This window comes from Alligator sinensis, unplaced genomic scaffold (genome assembly GCF_000455745.1).
Source record: "Alligator sinensis unplaced genomic scaffold, ASM45574v1 scaffold737_1, whole genome shotgun sequence".
Taxonomy (NCBI): domain Eukaryota; kingdom Metazoa; phylum Chordata; order Crocodylia; family Alligatoridae; genus Alligator; species Alligator sinensis.
This window is the reverse complement of record NW_005841930.1, coordinates 2679099-2699376: the sequence shown is the minus strand read 5'-3', so window position 1 is coordinate 2699376 and position 20278 is coordinate 2679099. Positions and strand designations below refer to the sequence as shown.

Sequence of the window (20278 nt, the reverse complement as noted above, 5' to 3'; positions counted from 1 at the left end):
GCTAGTAAAGTGAGCAAAATGCTGGCTTGCATCCATAGATGTTTCTCAAGCAAATCCCAGGACATCATTCTCCCGTAGTACTCGGCCTTGGTGAGGCCGCAGCTGGAGTACTGCATCCAGTTTTGGGCTCCACAATTCAAAAAGGATGTGGAGAAGCTTGAGCGAGTCCAGAGGAGAGCCACACACACGGTCAAAGGTCAGAAAAACAGATCTTATGATGAGAGGCTGAGAGCCATGGGACTCTTCAGCCTGGAAAAGTGCAGGGTCAGGGGTGGTCTGGTGGCCACCTATAAGTTTATCAGGGGTGCTTACCAAGATCTGGGGGAAGGTCTGTTCACCAGAGCGCCCCAAGGAATGACGAGGTCAAACGGTCACAAACTCCTCCATGACCATTTCAGGCTGGACATAAGGAAGAACTTCTTTACTGTCCCAGCCCCCAAGGTTTGGAATAGACTGCCGCTGGAGGTGGTTCAAGCACCTACTTTGAACGCCTTCAAGAGACATTTGGATGTTTATCTTGCTGGGATCCTATGATCCCTGCTGACTTCCTGCCCCTGGGGCAGGGGGCTGGACTTGATGATCTTCCGAGGTCCCTTCCAGCCCTAATGTCTATGAAATATATGAAGGGACAACTGTAAGCCTCTCTTCTGACTCCTCTTATAATAACACAGGCAATACAACTTCCCTGAATTATTTCTTGTTTAAACTATAGCATAGCTTTCAGAAAACTTCCTATCCTGATTCAAATATTGCCAGTGAGGAAGAATCCACTACAATCTTTGGTAAGCTTTTCTAATTGTTAATTATTCCCATTGCTAACAAATTGAGCTTTGTTTCTAGTCTGAATTTGTCTAGTGCCACCCTTCAGTTACTAGACCAAAGCAGATAAAGGCATAATTATCACATTTCTGATCCCCCATGCCAGTCCTTCACAGACTGTAATCACTTACTGTTGTCTCTGATAACTGAAATAGATTGTTGTCCACTGCTATCTCTCACCAAAAGGCATGGGTTTTCAACCCTTTAATCATTCTCATGGGTCTTTTCTGAACCCTCTTCCAATTTATCAACTATCTCCTTGATTTATAAACATCAGAAATAGACACAGTATTTCAGTAGTGGTTTCAGCAATGCAAAAAACAGACACAATGAAACTGCCCTACTCTGTGTTCATCCCATTTACACATCCAAACATTACGTTTGCCCTATTAGCCACAATATTTCACTGGGAACTCACATGATCAGATTATCCACCACAATCCCCAGACAACTCTTTCAGAGTCGCTGCTTCCCAGGACGCAGGTTCTCATTCTGTACATAATGACTTGTTCTGTATGGTACTTTCAGACTCTTCAAGTGAAAAATACTATACGCTGAACATAAATATAAACGAAGTAAAAGAAAGAAACAAATTAAAGGAAAATGTGCCTGCATCACATGATACCTACTCTTTAAACATATCATGCAACTAGAAGCCAGTCCCATCTCTATTTGTCGGAAACCACCAGTACACGTTACCTTGTCCAAAAAATCAGTAAAAATTGAAGTCACCTCATTAATGCTGGTGAAGATGATAAATGTCAGCCATGCTATCATACACAACCTTTACAGAGAAAGTGGGAGGAGTTCATGAAGAAGCCAGGGTAATGACGACCATCTCGGAAACAGCAACTTAATGGAATTAAAATGTGAAGCTCAACAGAGCATGGAAAAAGTCAACTTGAAAAGCAGAGCTAAGCTCTTTAACTTATGTCCTTCAGTTTCCATGCTGTCATTTTAGTGTTTTGAGTCATTAGAACCAAAGACAGCCTAGAAATCATATAATGAGGGGAAATTTAGCCTCAAACTTATAGCTTTTTTCAGAAGACAAATATATAGGGCCATCAGACTAGCAATCTTATATTTCTACAAGCAGCATCACTGCCGCACAGTAAAGTACTTTTAAAGAGAGAGCAAAACCTTAATGAGACCATTTCAAATCTGTTTTGCTTGTCCATAAAGCTGCATTCTATTTTGATACATACAAAACCATAAATACCCTCTTGGGTATTTTTAAAAAAGCTATAATTCCAACTTTTAGGTTTTCCAGGCTCTATTTTGGGGGGTTTATGATATAAACACCCTGACCACATACTGCATTTCTCTGGGATAGATCTTCCTTCTTAAAGCCAAAAGCTTAAAGTTTACAAAAGTTTCTAGCACACTTATCTGATTTGAACATTTTATTATTATTACAAATGTATATTATTTTTATTTAAAAAATTCACACTGAAGCAAAGTCAATTCAATTTCATTACAGCCAAGAATATAAAATAAATGCAATGAACTCATAGTTTTGTTTTAACAGTCATTTCAAGAGTGACATCAGGACAACTTAAAAGCAGTAAACTCTTTAACTGTAGAATGGGAAACAAATATTTTGCCCTGTGATTCTTGAAGTCCATCAGCAGGGGCACTGCTGTAAGTGCCCACCACAGAGCTAGAACAGGAAAGCTCTGCTGCGGAAATCTCTAATAAAACTACAAAAATGAGGGATGCGTGCAGGAAATAATAATAATAAAAAATAACTGAAGTGAGACAGGCAAATGTCCACAAATAGTAAACATGGGAAAATACAGCTAGAACAATTTGAAAGTATACTACATTACATATATAAAAAGTTCTTTAAATTGCTGTTAAAAAGGACATCTTCTGCCCACATTTTGTGTAATACTTTTAGTGTCTACACAAGACAGATTTTTAAAAAAATTAAATAGTATTAATTTACTACTAAATATTTAGGAGATAACAGTGCATTAAGGACTTTTTTCATATAGTAATACATATCGCTGCTGTGTGGCAACGTTTTTAGAAGATTACATATGGCCTTATGTACAATACATTTATTTAACCCTAAAACAATTCTTTGCTTAATGGTGTTTAAGTACCATTACTGAAGATTATGAAGGGGAACTAAGATTATGTTTATATAAAATATTATACACATTTGAATACTTCAAGCTTCCCCCCTATCCCCTCTCAGAATGCTCTTCCCTCCCCCCCACCCCCCAAAAAAAGATACAGTGTCACAGATACAGTGCAGGACTCACGGCTTTCACAATATTCTTCCTTCATTGTGCAGTTTGTGCTACATAAACTTCACCAATGTAGACTATGCTGCTAATCCTATTCCCCACTTTTGTGTTTCCTCCAAAGGCCAGAGCAGAAACATCGCAGAATGATACTGGATGGTCCAAATGCATCACCAAGAGAACAGGAAAAAAGGCTTATTGGTATCACTTTCCATTACTGGGTTTCAGGTTTTGTGGGGGCACACAGAGGTTCAGGGTAAGGATAAAAAAAGGGAATACCAGTATGTATCAACTGCTATAACTGACCAGGCACAAAAATATACATGCTCCTGGTTTCTCACAACAGACTACCTGATTAACCTTTCGACAAAAAGAGCATTTTTCCCTTGTGAAATCACCCCCTGAAACAAGGCTGCTTCATCTTGCGGCTGGCTCCCATCCATCTTGAAAGTCACATATAACTCACCAGAAAAGACCAAACATCCAAAAACCAACTGGCAGAGGAAAGGAAGTAAGTGTGCACAGTAAACATTTCCAACAGTAACCTTTCCCTTTATCTATTCCCCATTCAGCTTTTACCTGGAAGGCAATGGAGGAGTTAGTTCAGTTTTATGAATGCGCGCAGAAGCGGCAGGGCACTGGAGCACAATAAGTGATTTAGATTAAGCAAATAAAGAAATACTTATTCAGCTCATGGCAGTCATTCTAGGGGATGGAAGCTCACTGAATTAAAGCATATTACAATGCTGTGAATCTTCACGCTTCGCACATACGTGAACCTACACTAAAATTTAACTTTGTTGGCACCATAGGAATCCAACTCAGCCAGGAGAAGACTTGTCCCTTTCCCCCTCCTGCCATTACCAGTACTTTGAAGAGGTGGCAAAGAGTATAAATATTAAACGATTATGCTCAAAGAGACAATAGTGCTTTGACTGGATAGAGGGGTGAGAAGAGGAGACGACAAAGCAGCATATATCAAGGGCTGCTAGTCAGAAATGTGGAAGCCAATCACAAGAATATCCAACAATGTTGTTGGCAGGGGCCAAATTGTTCCTCAGATACAGCCATGGGGCTCCTCCTAACTTCAATAAAAACTTGGGGTAATTAATCCTGGAAAAGATTTTAACCCTAGCAGATTCACTGAACTCAAGTAAAGAACCAATGAAAATCAGTTCCCACCAACAAAGTTACTCAGATACACATGGCACATAATATCATAGAGAATAAAGATGAAAAGTATTCAGTAGGAGATGGTTTTGTCCTAATAACAATTGGCAATATTTCTCTTCAAATTGCTCCATTTCACTTTCACTGCTCTTTCACTCATTTTAAATTTAATTTTACCTCCAGACACTTCTCTGAGAAGACCAATGTCATCGAAGTCATGTGGCCCATGATCTGGCCAAACCACATACATTTCCAACTGCTTATAAAAATAAAAGATTTTTGCAGGGATGAAAGATCAGTCTCCACAGAAATATTTATCATTCTTGTATGACTGGGATGAATGAATATTCTCCTTGGGGCATACATATCTAACACCCTGCTAACATCTACCACTAATTTATTGTGAAATGTTTACTGCTTTACATCTAAATTCTCACATGGATTCAGGCTAGAACACGGAGTCAGACAGAAGAGACCACACTGTAAAGTGTAAATTTCAATAATATGCCCTTTTTATACATAGCTTGCTCCTTCTGCTACCTCTTTTTCAGCAATCAATTAAAAAAGCCGGGGGCTGCTTATCCAGCTCGTAACATTTTAAAGTAAATAAATGTCTTTCCAGTTTTAGTGCAATGAGAATCATGAGCCTTCTTTAAGCAATGAAATATAAAATGGAGCTGCCTCAAGTTATGTTACGTTTCTCTGAATAGCTGAGGCTTCATTAATTGAATTGTGGTCCTCTGATTATGCTTGTGAATGCTGATTATTTACCTGGCATAGCCTGCCAGTTATCCATCCACTTACAGTCCTCAGGCACAATCAAAATATATTTGCTCTTGGGGGAAGGGGAAAAAAAAACACCAAATAAAACCCCAACCTATTTCAGTGCAATCAAGTGCATCTGGTGCAACTAATCTGGGATAATCACAGCAATGGGAAGAATACAGAATATCCATTATAAACATGAGAAACTAGAACAGTTTTTAACATGCTCTTTAAAATGTACAATATTTTTACTTAAATGTAATGATCCTATGTAAAGACGGATACTTCTTTGTTCTTTATAAGTCTTAATATTTTCTGTATTTAGATAAATGATTCAGGGAAACCAACAAAAGAGACTGCAACATCAAAAGCAGGATTTACAGAACATACTAAAGAGCTGTTTAACAGAAAGACAAGCCCTTCATCCCCACACTCTCTTCTACCAAGACATGAGGCCAGTCAATGCATTTTCCTGGCTATTCTGGGTGCACAACCAGGGAAGATGTTCCATTGCTTTGTTCCAGCAGAGCCCTGAAGGCCATCTCCTTTTCATGTAACCATCATGGTCTAATTTAAAATAATGTTTAATTCAAAGCTACTTAGAAGGTGATGGCTGTAATCAATGGGATTCAATATGAATGATTTAAAAAACATTCATGATCTTCTGTTTGGTGTTCGGTCCAGTAGCATGCAGCATATTAGCTGCTGCAGAGACTTGGGTGGGTACTTTTTTTCTTTTCTTTCCTTTATTTTTTTTTTATTTTAATTTTTTTTTTAAGACCTTGCCTGAAAACTAGATTAATAAAAACAGAATAGTAAAATACTCTGGAACAGTAAAATTCGCTTTTCTTGACATCCATGAGCAAAACAGTAATATCCTGTGAAAATAACATAGTGCTTTAAAAAGGTGCATTATACTTGTATAGCTAAACTGGTTTGCCTAGTAAAAAACTAACTATATACAAGCTTGAAAGCCTGGGAGTTCAAGATTTTAAAACTGTAAAATCCCATTAAAGAGATTTGCAAAGATAGACTTATGGCGATCAATACAGCATGAGAAAGGTGCACCAGGAATCCTTCAAAAATTCCAAAGGTTAAAGAAGTTAAGTGCTGGGTTCAGATCAGAAGATTTCATCAGAGTAACCACAACGGGACACATGCGAGGGGAAGCTGGGGGGCACTTCACAAGAATCTCCTTTATGGCAATGATGGAAGGACAGAGTTGTCTGAAAAAAAATCTTCAGTAACTAAAGTTTTCCTCTTGTAATTGTGAATTTTAAATCTGCATCGCAGTTTGCATTTTTGGTTCTTCTCATTATTATGAACTTCATATTGCTGGAGTCTTCTGGCTTTTAGTCCATTCCTTTCCAAGCACAGTCTATTAGGCCTCTCAGTACCTGTGAGATTGATGAGACTGGTGATACTGAGAGCTCTGCTGAGATGATGTGGAATAGCCCATCGTACTCTGGGACTGAGAAGATCCCTGAATGTTGCTTTGGTAACTCAGGCGTGAGCTGGAGTGCTGAAGAAAAATAAAGCAGAGTGAAAAAACTGAAAACAGCTGAGGGAATTTTTCACAGCCAAGAGGATCGTTCAAATCCAAGTGGCAGGTAAAAGTGACTGGACAACGTTAATATAGAAGTGCAGTATGATAAATAATCATTATTATTAATACATTATCCAAAATATGCAAGCTGCCTGACAGACGCATAGAAAGACACACTTTCAATCAAAAAAGGGCAGCTTTCAAAGGGAAAATATGCACTTTTTAAAAGTAGATTATGGTACATTCCTACTTTCTAATGTCAACTGTTACAGAGGTCATATCCAACTACGATGACTGCATTTAATATTTATCATTTTTTACTTCTATGCCAAAATTAACTAAACAAATATAAATAACTGCTTGCTCCAAAACCCTCACCCTGTTCCCCAAGATGGGGTGCTGTAAAAGTACTGGAAAGACTATTTGGTTGACAGAAGAGATTTGGTGATAAATTCAAATAATAATATACTATAATTTTAAAATCGGGTCTCTGGGCTCCCAGTTTGGCAGAAACAAAGAAACTGATTTTCCTGTGGTTTCTCTTGAAATTGCTTGAGTTACCAAACCCCACTTTCGCAACTTTTGCAAAACCAAAAAGGTGATGTTATTCATTAATCTTATTAAAATGAATTAATCTCATGAATCTGGGCTAGATGAAGAAACATCAGCAGCTTTAAGAATATTATAATTTTCTATTGTCTTTACAGTATTTTACAGATTCCTAGAAGAAAAGTCAACCTACCTATGTCTTCCCATTTCCTTATCAATAACATACTGGTCTACTAATAGGTATCATTATTCAACAGAGGATGTAAAATGCATACCCTTTTTCATGTCAAATATTTCAAAGCCCTGTGCCAAGAAAAAATAAATCTGGCTTTCAAACCAAGTAAGTGCTGATGTGCCCTGGTCTTGGTTTTTGTTTTTAAAAGCTCAGGTTTTGTTGCCTTAATGTTTAATGTCCAGGCATTCAAAAGAGAACAAGAAATAAATGTTTTGGCACCATCAGTGATAAAGTTTAATCTATACTCCGTTAAAAACATAAATGAAGAATTTGGACTAGATTGCTGGAAAAGGAAAAGGTCAGAATGTTAAACAAAAAGCAAGGCCATGCAAGCAAAGTAGAATGCAGACAAACAAAGAACCTAAAGCAGTAGTAAAGCAGACTGGCTTTGATCAAATAATATAAAATATTGTTCATCAAAAGATTTGAAATCAAAAGCTAAATCAAATGATTCTGCCCCCTGAATTTTGTAGAAGCTATAAGGGAGTCAGATCAATGCTGTAAGACTACAGGAAGGCATTAACTAGCCTATGCTTATTTTAGTCTCACAGAAGAAAATTTATTTTAACAGAGCCCAGATTTGGACAAATTGCAGACATTCCATTACTGATACAAGACAGATAGCCAGCTAAAACTAAGTAGCATACGAATACCAAAGTAAAAATAGATAATCAGATTGTATGAATTAACAAATGATTTAATGGGGATATACAGATAACATACACTGCAAGAAAGCCTTGAAGGGAGGAGACACTGAAACAAATGGCTGCAGGCTGAGAAGAATCATCTCACTGTAACTGCCCTAAAAAGATAAGATTTAAACCAGGAAAAGACTGTGAGGGGGAGGGCTGCCCAGAACTCTGAAAACTTCCAAAGGATCCAAGAATTAGCAAAAAAAAAAATCCTTTAATATAGACAGAAACAAGGCAGTAATAAACAATCTGCACCTGAACAGTTAGAGAGACCTGTCCAGACCAAAAGCCAGGCTGAAACTTATAAAAGAAAGTTAAATTGCCTTTACTCCTAATTGGCCATTACAACTTCACAATAGCTTGCAATGAAGAAAGAAAATTAAAAAATGGGAGAAAATGTCTAGCATCCAGAAATTAATTATCTGGCGGTGAGGGAAGGATTATGAAGTCAAAGCAGCTATGCATTTACAAGAAAGATTAAATACATGCTGAGCTGAATCCTTCTCTGAGAGGATCTAAATGACAGAATCTGCAAAACCGTAACTACAAGAAATATCCATTCTCTTCTTTTTTCAATAATTTATTGAAAAAATACATGTAGGCCTTTAATGTAGGCTTCATTTTTTTTAAATTAAAAAAATATTTTTCTAGTAATACTCAGTGAATCTCATCAGAAATGACTGTGGTCTACCCACATAATTGGGAGCTTGTTTAATAAAAATTTTTGTCTCTCTCAATATATGTCACTTTCAGTGGAAAAATACTCTAATTTCAGTAAACACTGACAAATGTGCTAATTCAAAATTAATTTGGAAATTTCATTCTCATGTAATAAATTCTAATGTTACTGTACTGAGACAGGAACATAACAGACCAATTTGTTGCTACTAAAAAATAAAATACTACATTTGAAGATTTATATTTGAATTTTCTCTTATAGTTGAGATGAAACAGTAGCATTATTATAGTGCCCTGCTTTAGAATAAAGCATGCTGATCCACTAATGTTCATAGGCTACAGTAACAAAGGAACTGTACTTTAAGATTAAAGAGCAGTTAGCGAGGATTAGGACAAATAATAGAATCTGAATGGTCCTATCGTCTTGATGAAGCAGAAGAGAAGGTGTCAGGAATTAAAGAGCCGGCTGCTCATTTAGCTACTTTTTACCAGGACTGCTTTTCACACAGGCTTCAATTTTGCAAAGTTGCTGAATGCTTCGAACTTGATCCTGTGTAAAGCATTTAAGTACGTGACAGTGTTTCCACTAGTTTTCATAGAGTTACTCACAGCCTTATGTTAAGTACATATTTAAATTCTTTGCTGGATAGCAGCCAGAATGCTCAGCACAGTACAGGATACAGCTCATTGACTGAGAACAGCTGATGAAATCTATATCTGCAACAGCATGCAATTCACTTCCAGTTAACTCTGAGACAGCAAAATCCTTTCTAAACTGAAGCATGCGCATTCAGGTGACAATGAGCTTCAGCTTAAAGTGTACTTGTTCTCTGACACACACACACACACACACTAAAAATCTTAAGAGTGCAACTATACCTTGCTCCTTAAAATAACACAAATGAGAAGAACCAAAGTCTGTACCTGATAATCTGAAGGCATAACAGGCCCGCCTGAGTTAGTGCCTGAAGGCCCTATGCGTGGTTTCTTATTTGGAGGCACCTGATTGAGGCCGGAGTCCTGGCTATGCTGGAGTCCTGCCCCAGTGCCCCCTCCTCCTGCTCCACCTCCTCCTGCCGTCCCATTTGTCTGGGTACTGTTTTGTTGCTGTTGCTGCTGCTGAGGTGCTGCTTGCTGTTGCTGCTGAGGTGCTGTTTGTTGCTGATGCTGATTCTGCTGCTGCTGATTCTAGGAGAAAGCACAGCTAGGGAAGGTAACTTTTTCTGGCTTTTTGTTTGTTTGTTTAGTTTGGGATTACATGCTCTCAAACTGCCCCTAAACAGAACAAGGAGTAAGAATCAACCAGCCACAGGACAAGAGACAGGTGGACCAAAGTGAAGAATGCATCCTCCACATGCTGCAGGTAGGAATGTGTGCTGATGAGGGCTGGGGGAATTCTGAAGTCATTTCAACTTTATGGGTTTCAATTACTGACTGGAATCAAATGATCTGTGGTTCATTTTTATTTTTATTAAATAGGGAGGCCTAGATAAACAGCAACTTGAATGGCAGATGTGTAACTCATAAGAACTACCATTTACTGGGTAAGACCATACACCCATCTTGCCCAATAAATATCCTGTGTCACACAGTGGCAGAGAGTGGATGCTGAAAGGGAAAGTGAACTGGGTATATGACCAGGGTTTTTTCCACTGTTCCTCTCTTACTTGCAGTCTTTAGCACTTACAGTTGAGCCAGAGGCTGTATCCTCAAGTCTCATGCTCAAGAGCTACCTGATGCACCTTTCCTCCAAGAATTTGTCCAATCCCATTTTTTGAATCTGCCTAAACTCCTAACCCTAGCCAGTCAATCAGGATCATATTAATTGTGAGGAGGGTAGAAGGCACAATCAAGAAAATGGCGGTCACATGCTTCACTTTATACACTGCTCTATGCTTGTCCTTTCACAGCATCTGATGAAGTGAGATCAAATTCACAAAAGCTTATGCTCTCTATATACATTACAGCCTATAAGGTGCATTATTTACCCTGACTTCTGGTCCCATTATGAACTACTGCAAATAAGCTGTAGTATACCGAGAAAAAGCAGTGGGGCACAGTAATAAATAGCAATGTGTTGATACCTTCCACCCAACATTCAAAACAGCTTTCCAGGCAATGAATTAAACATCACAGCAGTTTTGTCAGATAGTAGCATTATTCCCATTTTACAGAGACATAGACACAAAGTGAATTGTCCCCATGCATGCAGCACGCCCATGAAAAATGAGGAACAAATCTCAGTACTGCATTACAGCTCTGCATCTTACACCTTGCAATGAGAAATACCTTAGTAAGAAAGCCACACATGGTATAGCAGATACAGAAGAGTTTTGTTGGTGGCAGTAAGAAGGAAGAGGAACAGGGCATATAGTCCAAAGATAGAGGGTTGAAGGAAAAGAAAAGTTTTCTGGCAGTACAAAGGCTGAGGTAGAATGAGGAAATGACAAAAGGTGTCTAAAGATGGGTGGGAGAGAGGAATATAAATGAAAACCAGGAAGGCCTGGCAGCAAATAGGAAAGAAAGAATGGGTAGAATGGCTGTGGGAATAGGACAAGAAATGACACTATTTACAGCAGAGACGTAATGACTTGAAGGAATGGGACAAGAAGTGGACTGTGATGGGCCAGGGATTGACAGATACTCTGATGTAAGGAGTATCTCAGCTGCATCATTCTTGTCTCTGCTTTGGGGCTTTGCAGAGGCTCCCAATCAAGGGCACCGCTATACAGCCAAGGCAATTACAAACGTGACTATTTTATTTACTGTTTATATTATTAAATATAATATTCTCACTCCACAAAGAAAAACATTTCTTTATTGCAGCTTCAGACGTACTTTTAAATAAAAACTCTGAGATGCCGTACAAAGCAGTTAAGGTCTTTGCTGTAAACACTATAAAATGTTATGGAATTGAAAACTCATTACAAGGTTGTTTGGGGATACATTTATTGAGGCACCATTTATCAAAGCTTTGATGTGGTCAGTTTTTATAGAAAGCTGATGCAACTAACTTCCCATAAGTTGTTGAAACCAATTGCCTTTGGCAGAAATTTTTTGACAGTCTTGCTAACCAAAAGCTATTTAGTTATCACTGTAAAATTAAGTCAAAATGTACACTGGTGGCATACATTGTGGCAATCACAAGTTACACACCAGAGGAAATTCATAAGAATGTATGTATTTAGGAGTGGAGAGAAGCACAGATTATCCGGCATTTTCAAGTACCTAGGAGTAACTGATGTTTCACGTACATGTTCAGTGACCCAAGAATGCTTCCTACTGCTTGTATGCCTCAGACCCAGTCAGAGACAGTTCCTATTTTAAGAGAGACTTCAACAAGCTAATTTCCTAAACAATTTTAAGATTACTGCTATTGAATGTTTTCTTAAAAGACATTATTTATCTACTGGTGTTGACTGAGCCATTAGTAGTTATATAAATGATGGTCCTAATTAAGACTGCTTTTGTATCACAGTTCTAAGATGTCTGGGTCTTAGAAAAAAATCAGTTATGTGACATGTTGCGGGGGTGTTTTGCCTATGGGTGCCTGGATTTAAGCTGAACCATTTTTATTGCAAATCGTGAAAGCTGCCAAGTTGAAACCTGGACTGCATGAAAAACTGAAACAGTGGGAATCCCCATGACTCGGGCTTGCCAAGCACTGAAGGAAATGCAGAGTCCATGTTTCCTCTGACTTCTGATAAAGGCGGCATGAAACTTACCTCAATGGTTTGAAATATCTATGTGATGGAGCTGCTGCTCCTGCTGCATTTGTAAGACATAGAGGTTTAGTCTACACTAGATAAAGGTTTGCCAGTACAGCTGTAACCAGCTAACCCTGCTAGTACAGGCAACAAAACAGTGCTTTTAGGTAGAGTGTTTCCTAGTTTCCAGAATGGAAGCTATTTTTATGAATATTATATTGCAGTTTAACTAATTAACATTAGTTAATTTAACCGTTTAACCGTGCTCCGGTCTAGAAGGAGTGCCAGGAAGAGCAAGCAGGAACAAAAATATGGTCAGTCGAGACAGCTTGAATGAACCAGTGAGATCATTCTCTTCCCAGGTACCAGCCATGAATCACACAGCTGTTTTTCCAAGGCCAGAGTCCAATGGTCAAAGGACCAACAATAGTTAAAAGCAGTCCCAACAGAAAGAGATGAAACTGTCTATAGCTGCTTGACACTGACAGACGCAGACTGGGACTGAAGGACAAAGAATGCAGCAGTGCAATCTGTCTCTTCCAGCCGAAAGATAGGGGTGTCTGGGTTGAGCATAAGTTTCTGAGACTTCCAAGGATAAAGTTTTGGTAAGACCAGATAATATATGGTATTTGTTGTTTTAACTCTTTTCTCTGATTACTATGTGCCTTTGAATAAACAGAGAATATATTTGGAAACACTTCTTTTGAGTCACTTAAACTAGCCGCTGGAGACAGACTTACAGAGGGGAAGTTTTTTTACAGGTGCCCAAAATAGCTGGGTCTGTATCAACACAAACAGAACCAGGAACTGCTCCTGCCCATACGTCTGGTCTGACTGATAGAACCAGGGATTCCACCAAGAGAAAGGCATAAGTGCAAAATCTCCTACTTGAGAGGGACTACGAAGGGGTCTAAGGCACTGGTGGCTACATAGCTGTGACAGTATGATGGATGAAAGAACAGGTGGGGTAGCCCTATGCTGCAGGCTAAATTGGACTGAACTGAAGCACACCAGTATGGGAGAAAGGCAGGTAAAGATTTGTCACTTAGAATGACTGCTCAAGACAGACTGGGAAAGAAACTGCAGGCACTGTTTCCTCTAAGTGACAATCAGCAGAAACACCTTTTTGCCTATATAGCACTATCCACACACTAAGACTGACTGGTATAGAAATATCATACACTGTAACTTGCAACCAATACTGCTATCCCAGCAAATTTTCTAGCACAAATCTGGCCTGAGTCAGGGGAGCAGCTTCTATCACAGACTCCCATGTGCCTTTGCACTACAGGATAGCAAAAATAGGTACTGGCAGTGGTTTCCAAAGTTTTGAAATGCTAATTAAAGGTCATCAACGCATTTTATTGTATTGCAAAATAAAAAATATTTTTGATCTGTTACTGGACATTTAGGTCTTACTTTTTCCTATGATCACATCATGATGTTTCATTGAAATTACAGTTGCAAATCATTAGCTTTAATTAAAATATGTTTCAAGAAATATAGTACTGTTTTCAAACTTATTTTAAGTAACAGCTAGTTCAAGAATCAATGTTCCTTTGTGAGCACTGCACTGAAGGGTTTTGCTATTTTCATTGAGTAGGCTTCATATCTTGTAATGATTACCCAGAGATCCCTATGGAAGAAAGCTGTCATTGAAGTAGTTATGAGACAACATAATATGTTGTGTCCTCACTTTCCCTGGTAAAGTAAACCCAACATTCAGCAGTTGCGTAGCTCATTGAAAAAATGGAACTAATTATGTATTAAAAGGCCTAAGGACAGCAGCATATTTCCCAGTACTACCATCTTCTTCTTATCTATGCACCTATTACTAAAATGAAAATCCAGCTGCATGTCTGAAAGAAGAGGATTTTAATTAGAAAGATCTTAGGATTTAGTTTGTGTCTGTGAATTTAACCACTGATTAATGACCATTTTAGAAAAAGAATATTTTGTTAAAGATTTATTTTTTTAACTGGCTATGAGCTGAGAGGATTTCCCTCCATATGGCTTCCAGCTAAACCAGGAAACCCAAAAACAAAACTTGACATAACTGAAAATGTGTTATGGGTTGTTGTTCTTATTTTTAAATATGGCTTTAAAAACAGGGGAAAAATCCTGCTAAAGATCTTTTTAGCCTTTTTGATACCTTATAAAGTACCAAAACATGGCACAAAATCCATTTTTATAATACTGCAGACTGGCTTAAAAATAACTTTTCACTGTAAGAAGGAATTCAGTAAGCAATATATATTTAAAATATGTCCTTTTTTCTTTTAAATTAACTAAATGTTCTGCAAGACCTTTATTTACAGCATGCTTACATATGTGACAGTCCTCAAAGGCCATTTACAAAACTAAACTGCTTTAAATATGTATGCTCTATTATGGCATTTTTGTTTAACAAATACAAAGTTACTAAGAAGATGCAAATATTTACTTTTATCTCATGATATTTTACCTCATGATGTTTCTTCTTATTTGGTAAGTAGTAGGAGTTTAAAAAAAGCAAAGTAAGTCACTGAATGTTAACCATATCAGTATCATGACTTTTATGGTATCTTAATTAGGCTTTGTGGGTTTTCTACACTTGAAAGCAAGCTAGGGAAAAGTATCATCCCTATTGTATTTAGTAGATTAACCATGTCCCTGTTCTAGACATTTTTTTTTGTCTCACAATGTGTATAAATCAACAGTGGCCGAAAAAGTGCACACTACTCTTTCAAACGTGTTATTGATGAGCATACTTTTAAATCAAATTGGACACCTTTGTTGTATGGAACATCCTGATCAGAGGACATGCAGAGTCAAAGGGTTCCTCTTCGATCATAACAGCCCCTTTACATGTAGCCATCAGGATGCTTATTGATTACAGAATAAGCCCCCTTCCTTTTTCTACTTCTTGTCACATTAGTGCTAATGGTGTCTAACAGGCTGTGTATTAAGTGTAAAGAAAATACAAGTTATCTGACTCACTTCAATTTACCACATATTATTAATTAAATACTTTCCAATGTACCAACAAGTAATTTTGGGATGGTCTTGTCTGGAAGATACATTCTTGAGTAACAGCCCATGTTCTATTAATTTTCCCTTAGAGGCATCATTACATTTTTGTTGCACATTAGACAGTATTTTTTTACTATACCTTATCCCCTTTCTCTTCGGGTTCATCCTCATTGAGGAATTCTCGTTTTGGATAAGGAATCTGACAGCCAGCAAACACACTGAAATACAACAAACAGCAAATTAAAAGAAAACAGTAAATTCATTTAACACCATCTCTTTCAGGGTGTTTTTTTTCCTTTTGCTTTTATGACTCCTAGTTATTAGAGTAAGTGGCACTTTGAATTATCCAACATACAAATACAGCAGGACATGCACTGATTTTAATTTGAACTCTGCTTGCTTTTGGCCTGCTGCCTGCCTTCAGCATTCACAGCAGATCTGAATGAGTACAAATGGCAGAACGATTATTTGCTGTCAGGACACCACATTTGTTCACTTGGTCATCCAAATCAACAAGAAATTCTGCAGCATTTGGCTGGGAGCATGTATGGCACAGTGTACTGAAAACCTGTTCCAAGCCAGTTAATGTCATGGGAACCTTCTCATTGCCTTCAACCCTTTTTGGATCAGGCTCCATACATCCTGGCTGATAGGTGTAAAACTGGATACAGTCTCTGAAGCCTTTCGTAGGGAAAAAAATAGCTTTGAGACCGAGTTAACTAACAAGATACAAAACACCATTTAGTACCTAGAGTAGACAGTTTTAGCATCTTAATTATCATGCTACTTGACTGCTTTGAAATCTGAGGGAACTAGATCAGTCTGGGACAGCAGCATATAAATACCTGAGAGAGATACTGGTAGACCAATTCCCATCTGAATTTCAACATTTCTTGCTGGTGGCTGGCTCCAGGAAGGCACTTTTGTTACAACCCAATCAGAGTTTTGAAAGTGCTAAACTGTATCTCTACTAGGTACTAATTGGCATATCAAATAATTTGGGCTAACTCAATTTTAAGAACATAAGGATGAACAAAAAAAACTTCTAAAGAAAACTTTTTTCCTAGTCGAGCCCAGATCAACATGTGGAACCATTCTGATCCTCCATACATAGCAGCAGCAGCAGGGCTGGAACAATTAGATCCACAGCAGCAGACCTCTAGTATTTGAGGTAATGAGGTTGTTGGCTTCAGTAGTAATCTGTTGTTCTCTAGATGGACCAGCTACTAGACAGGAATGAGAGATGTTTCACTAGCTATTTGCTGAAAGCAAAGCAACAATGGATTCTGACTTTTATTCCAGATCCTAGTGTGGGAAAGTGCCTACTGATTACAAAGCCTTCTTCCTTTTCCCCTGCACATTTCCCTCCCTGCTGTTACTCCTTCTCAATACCCTCTCTTTACCACCCGTACAACCCAGGTCATCTCCAGTCTGATCTTCTCCCCAGTGCCTCTCTCCTATGCAATGAGAGCACAGGAGAGAATCTTTCAGTTCTTCTAGCTGCTTTCAGTTTCTGTGCCTGGATAAACTTCATCCTCCTGGCAGGTAGAGGGAGCAGGAGCAGGCAAAGTCCTACTAGCTCCTCCAGTCCGGGAATGGAGTATGCCCAGTTAAAATAAGAATCTTTGTAAATCTCAGAAGACAAACTAATGAGCTTCTACAGAGCATGCTTGAACTGAAATTTTTCAGAAGCTTAAAACTAAACCAAATTTGAGTGGACTTTCACAGAGCCAGCAAATGATAAATAAATACCTTAAACCACAGAAAGATGCTCCCTAATTTCTGATCTAGAACTAGAGCCTCTCAGGAACATGTTAGTAAGATTTTTAATGTGGACAAAATAACAACGTGGGCCAAGCCACTTCAGGTAAAATTTTCCAAAAAAATTCAACCTGAGGCAGATACCAGGCATGGAAAATTTCAGTCTAAATGATTAAAAGTTGTAGTGACAGTCTTATAATAGAAAATTTTAGGCAACCTGCAGTACAGTTTGTCAAATGCACTACATCCCCATGGCCAGAGCTGAACTGCAGGGCTCTTTGCTGACTGGATTTGGACCCAGCAAGCAGGGTGAATGGTGGCTACACCACCTGCAACCCAGATGGCATAGTTATTTGGGCTTGATCCAACCTGTAGGCGAGGGGAGGGCAATTATTTCAGGTGGAGGGCCGCTTCCTGAGTTATGGCAACCCATTGAGGGCTGCACCCTTTGACAGGTGCCCTGCCCCCTGGTCACCATCTTGTTACCAGAAGTCCTGCCCCCTAACCCTGACCTTTGCCACCAGAAGTCCCTCTCTTTGCCCCCCATAAGTACTGCTTGCAGATAGGGGTTTTGCCATATCGGAACCAGAAAAATACCAAATTATATTCTAAAAATCAAAACATGTACTACAACATTAATTAATTTCATTAAAAAAATATTTTGTCCTGTTTTACATGTGTTTGTGTAGTGTACATACAGGTGACAATATAATAGCTTAAAATGAAATCTTATTCTTGTATATTGTGGGAGGGGGTGGTTGGGTGGGTATAAGTTTGTGGGTGTGTAGTTATGTGGGGTGTGGGAGAGGGTATGGGTGTGTATCTGGGGTTTGTGGAGGGGTAGGTAGGCATGAGGGGTATGGGCATGTCTATGCGGGGTGGGAGAGCATGTGGGGGTGTGTGTGGATGTGTGTGGGGGGTATGAGGTTGGTGAGGGGCTGTGAGTGTGGGGGGAGGGTGGCTGGGGAGGGTTGTGGCACTGCATGGAGGGGAACGGCTTGCCCACAGCCCCCCCCCCCCAGCCCCCAACAGCAGGCCGTGGGGCACTGTGTTCCTGCTCACCGTCACTTCCTCCTCTCATCTGCCACTGCTGCCCTTCTCATGCCACTTCCCCATCCTCTCCTGCCCCCACACTTGCCGCTCCAGTGCCACGTCCCAGCTGCACAGCCGAGACCACAGCAGGAACCGGACCAGCCTAGCCAGCACTGCATGGAGCCAGCTGAGAATTGCAGGGGCCGGACTGGTTCCTGCCGAGTCCTGCAGCCCAGTGCTGCAGCTTGGACTCGCATGGTGCCGGAGCGGCAGGCAGGAAAGCTGAGAAATGGCCATGGCAGGTGGTGGAAGAGTAGCAGCGAGCAAGTGCGTGGTGCGCAGCGACAGCTGGGCAGAAGCATGAAGCCCGCGCCAGGGCCAAGGTAACTGGGAGCCCAGGGTGGAGCATGGGCTGGCAGGGGCTCTATGGAACTGGGCTGGGCTTAGCCAGCAGGGAGAGGGGGGGAGCCAACTCAGCTCCACAAAGCCCCTGCCGGCCCAGTCCCATGCTCCTGCTGCCCCACTCTGGGCCCTGGCAGCACTGGCCCCAGGACACTGGTGCGGGCCCTGTGCTCCCGCCCAGCTGTTGCTGTGCTCTGCGCGCCCACTCACTGTCCTTTTCCCCTCACTTTCTGCAGCCATTTCCTCAGTCCCCTCCCTCCCGCCAGCTGGGTGCTCCAGCACCACGTGGTTCCTGGATGCATCGCTGGGACTGCAGGAGCCAGCTCAGCCTGGCCCTGAGGACTGGAGTGATTGTCTGCAGTCCTCCCCTGCCTCCCTCCCCACCTTCTTATTTAAATTTCCCTCTGGCACAGGGAGGCAGGAACAGCCCCAGGGTCCCAGGCCTCTGCTAGGCAGAGGCTTCTGGCTAGGGGTGGGGCTGAGGGTGGGGGTGGGGCAGTCCTGGGCCAGCCTTGCTGCTGTGGCTGCTTAATCCTGCTGCTAGCACCCCCTAGGTCCTACTGCTGCTGGCTGCTGTCATCTTTGACAATCAGCCAGAAGCAGATAAATATTAAATTTCTAAATTTTTTAGGGGCCCCTGCAAATCGGATAGAATAGCCTGGTGGGCCAGATCTGGCCAATGGGCTGTATTTTGCCATTCCCTGCTGTAGGCATTCATTTGACACCTTTGCTGTGGAAGATATTCCTACCAGCTCAAAAGGATTTTGATAGTTTTATAACAGCAGTTGAAATGATTTGACCATATCACAATATCGCTACTGGTAAAATTCACGATCTCTGAGCAAGAGAGTTTGTGGATCTAATAAAGTCTGATTTGTCAAAAATAAATCAGAACTAAGTGTATTTTATACATTTTCTGAATGACAGATGCCCCAAAAGGGACAGAATAGGTTTCTGAGAATCATCTCTGTTCCTTCATTTTCCCATCTTTACTGGGAAAAGCAACTTCAAAGTTTTTGTTCTCTCCTACACTACAGGTTGTCTTGAAAAGTTTTGAGTTACAATCATGATGGTGAGGGAAACTGTTTCAGCTGCAAGCGTATTTTTTCATTTTAAATGGTCACCATATACAATACATTGATGCTTAACAGAAAAGAAGCATCCCAGTAAAAAGCACAGGAAAAGCAAGACGTACTCTGATGTAGGCAGTGGATCCTCCTGGAAGTAGGGATCCTGCAAAGCCTGCTCTGAGGTAATTCTCTTTGTAGGATCCATAGTGAGAAGTTTTTGAAGCTGTGGAACAGAACATCACAAACAGTCAACAATTTAGGAAATGACCAGTTTTGAAACCCCTGGCTTGTACACTTCCCTTTCATCATGATTTGGTAAGCTACAAAAAGCTCACTTACAGAAGAAAAAATGGCATTTCATGTAGCGTAAAACTTTTCATTTCAATAACCCAGTAACCTTCTATATTATCATGACTATGGAGTTCTGCTGGCATAAGAAATTAAATTAACTGTGCACTGGTTTGAGCAGAACACTGAAATAAACTGGACCTAAAAGCAGCACCACAGACCCATGGAGGATCTCCCCAACTAAAAAATGATCCTCTGATGGCAGAGATGGCATAGAAACTCTTTGCCATCCCCTACTGC

The 20278-nt window shown here is 40.0% G+C and overlaps 1 protein-coding gene across 5 annotated transcripts in view; it reads right to left on the bottom strand.

Moving 5' to 3' along the window:
- CDK19 (cyclin dependent kinase 19) overlaps nucleotides 1-20278 on the bottom strand; it is a 226640-nt gene that overhangs the window by 19969 nt on the left and 186393 nt on the right. For 3 of the 5 annotated variants that reach the window (XM_025198845.1, XM_025198848.1, XM_025198846.1), the window contains exons 11-14: nucleotides 19816-19913; nucleotides 15565-15643; nucleotides 9631-9894; nucleotides 2198-6528 (exon numbers count right to left, since the gene is read on the bottom strand). In XM_025198845.1, coding sequence (XP_025054630.1) covers nucleotides 6397-6528; nucleotides 9631-9894; nucleotides 15565-15643; nucleotides 19816-19913 — 573 coding nt within the window. In that variant the 3' untranslated portion in view covers nucleotides 2198-6396. Of the gene's footprint in view, nucleotides 1-2196; nucleotides 6529-9630; nucleotides 9895-15564; nucleotides 15644-19815; nucleotides 19914-20278 lie in introns of those variants that run through there. The other 2 variants (XM_025198849.1, XM_025198850.1) reach the window with 2 other exon arrangements.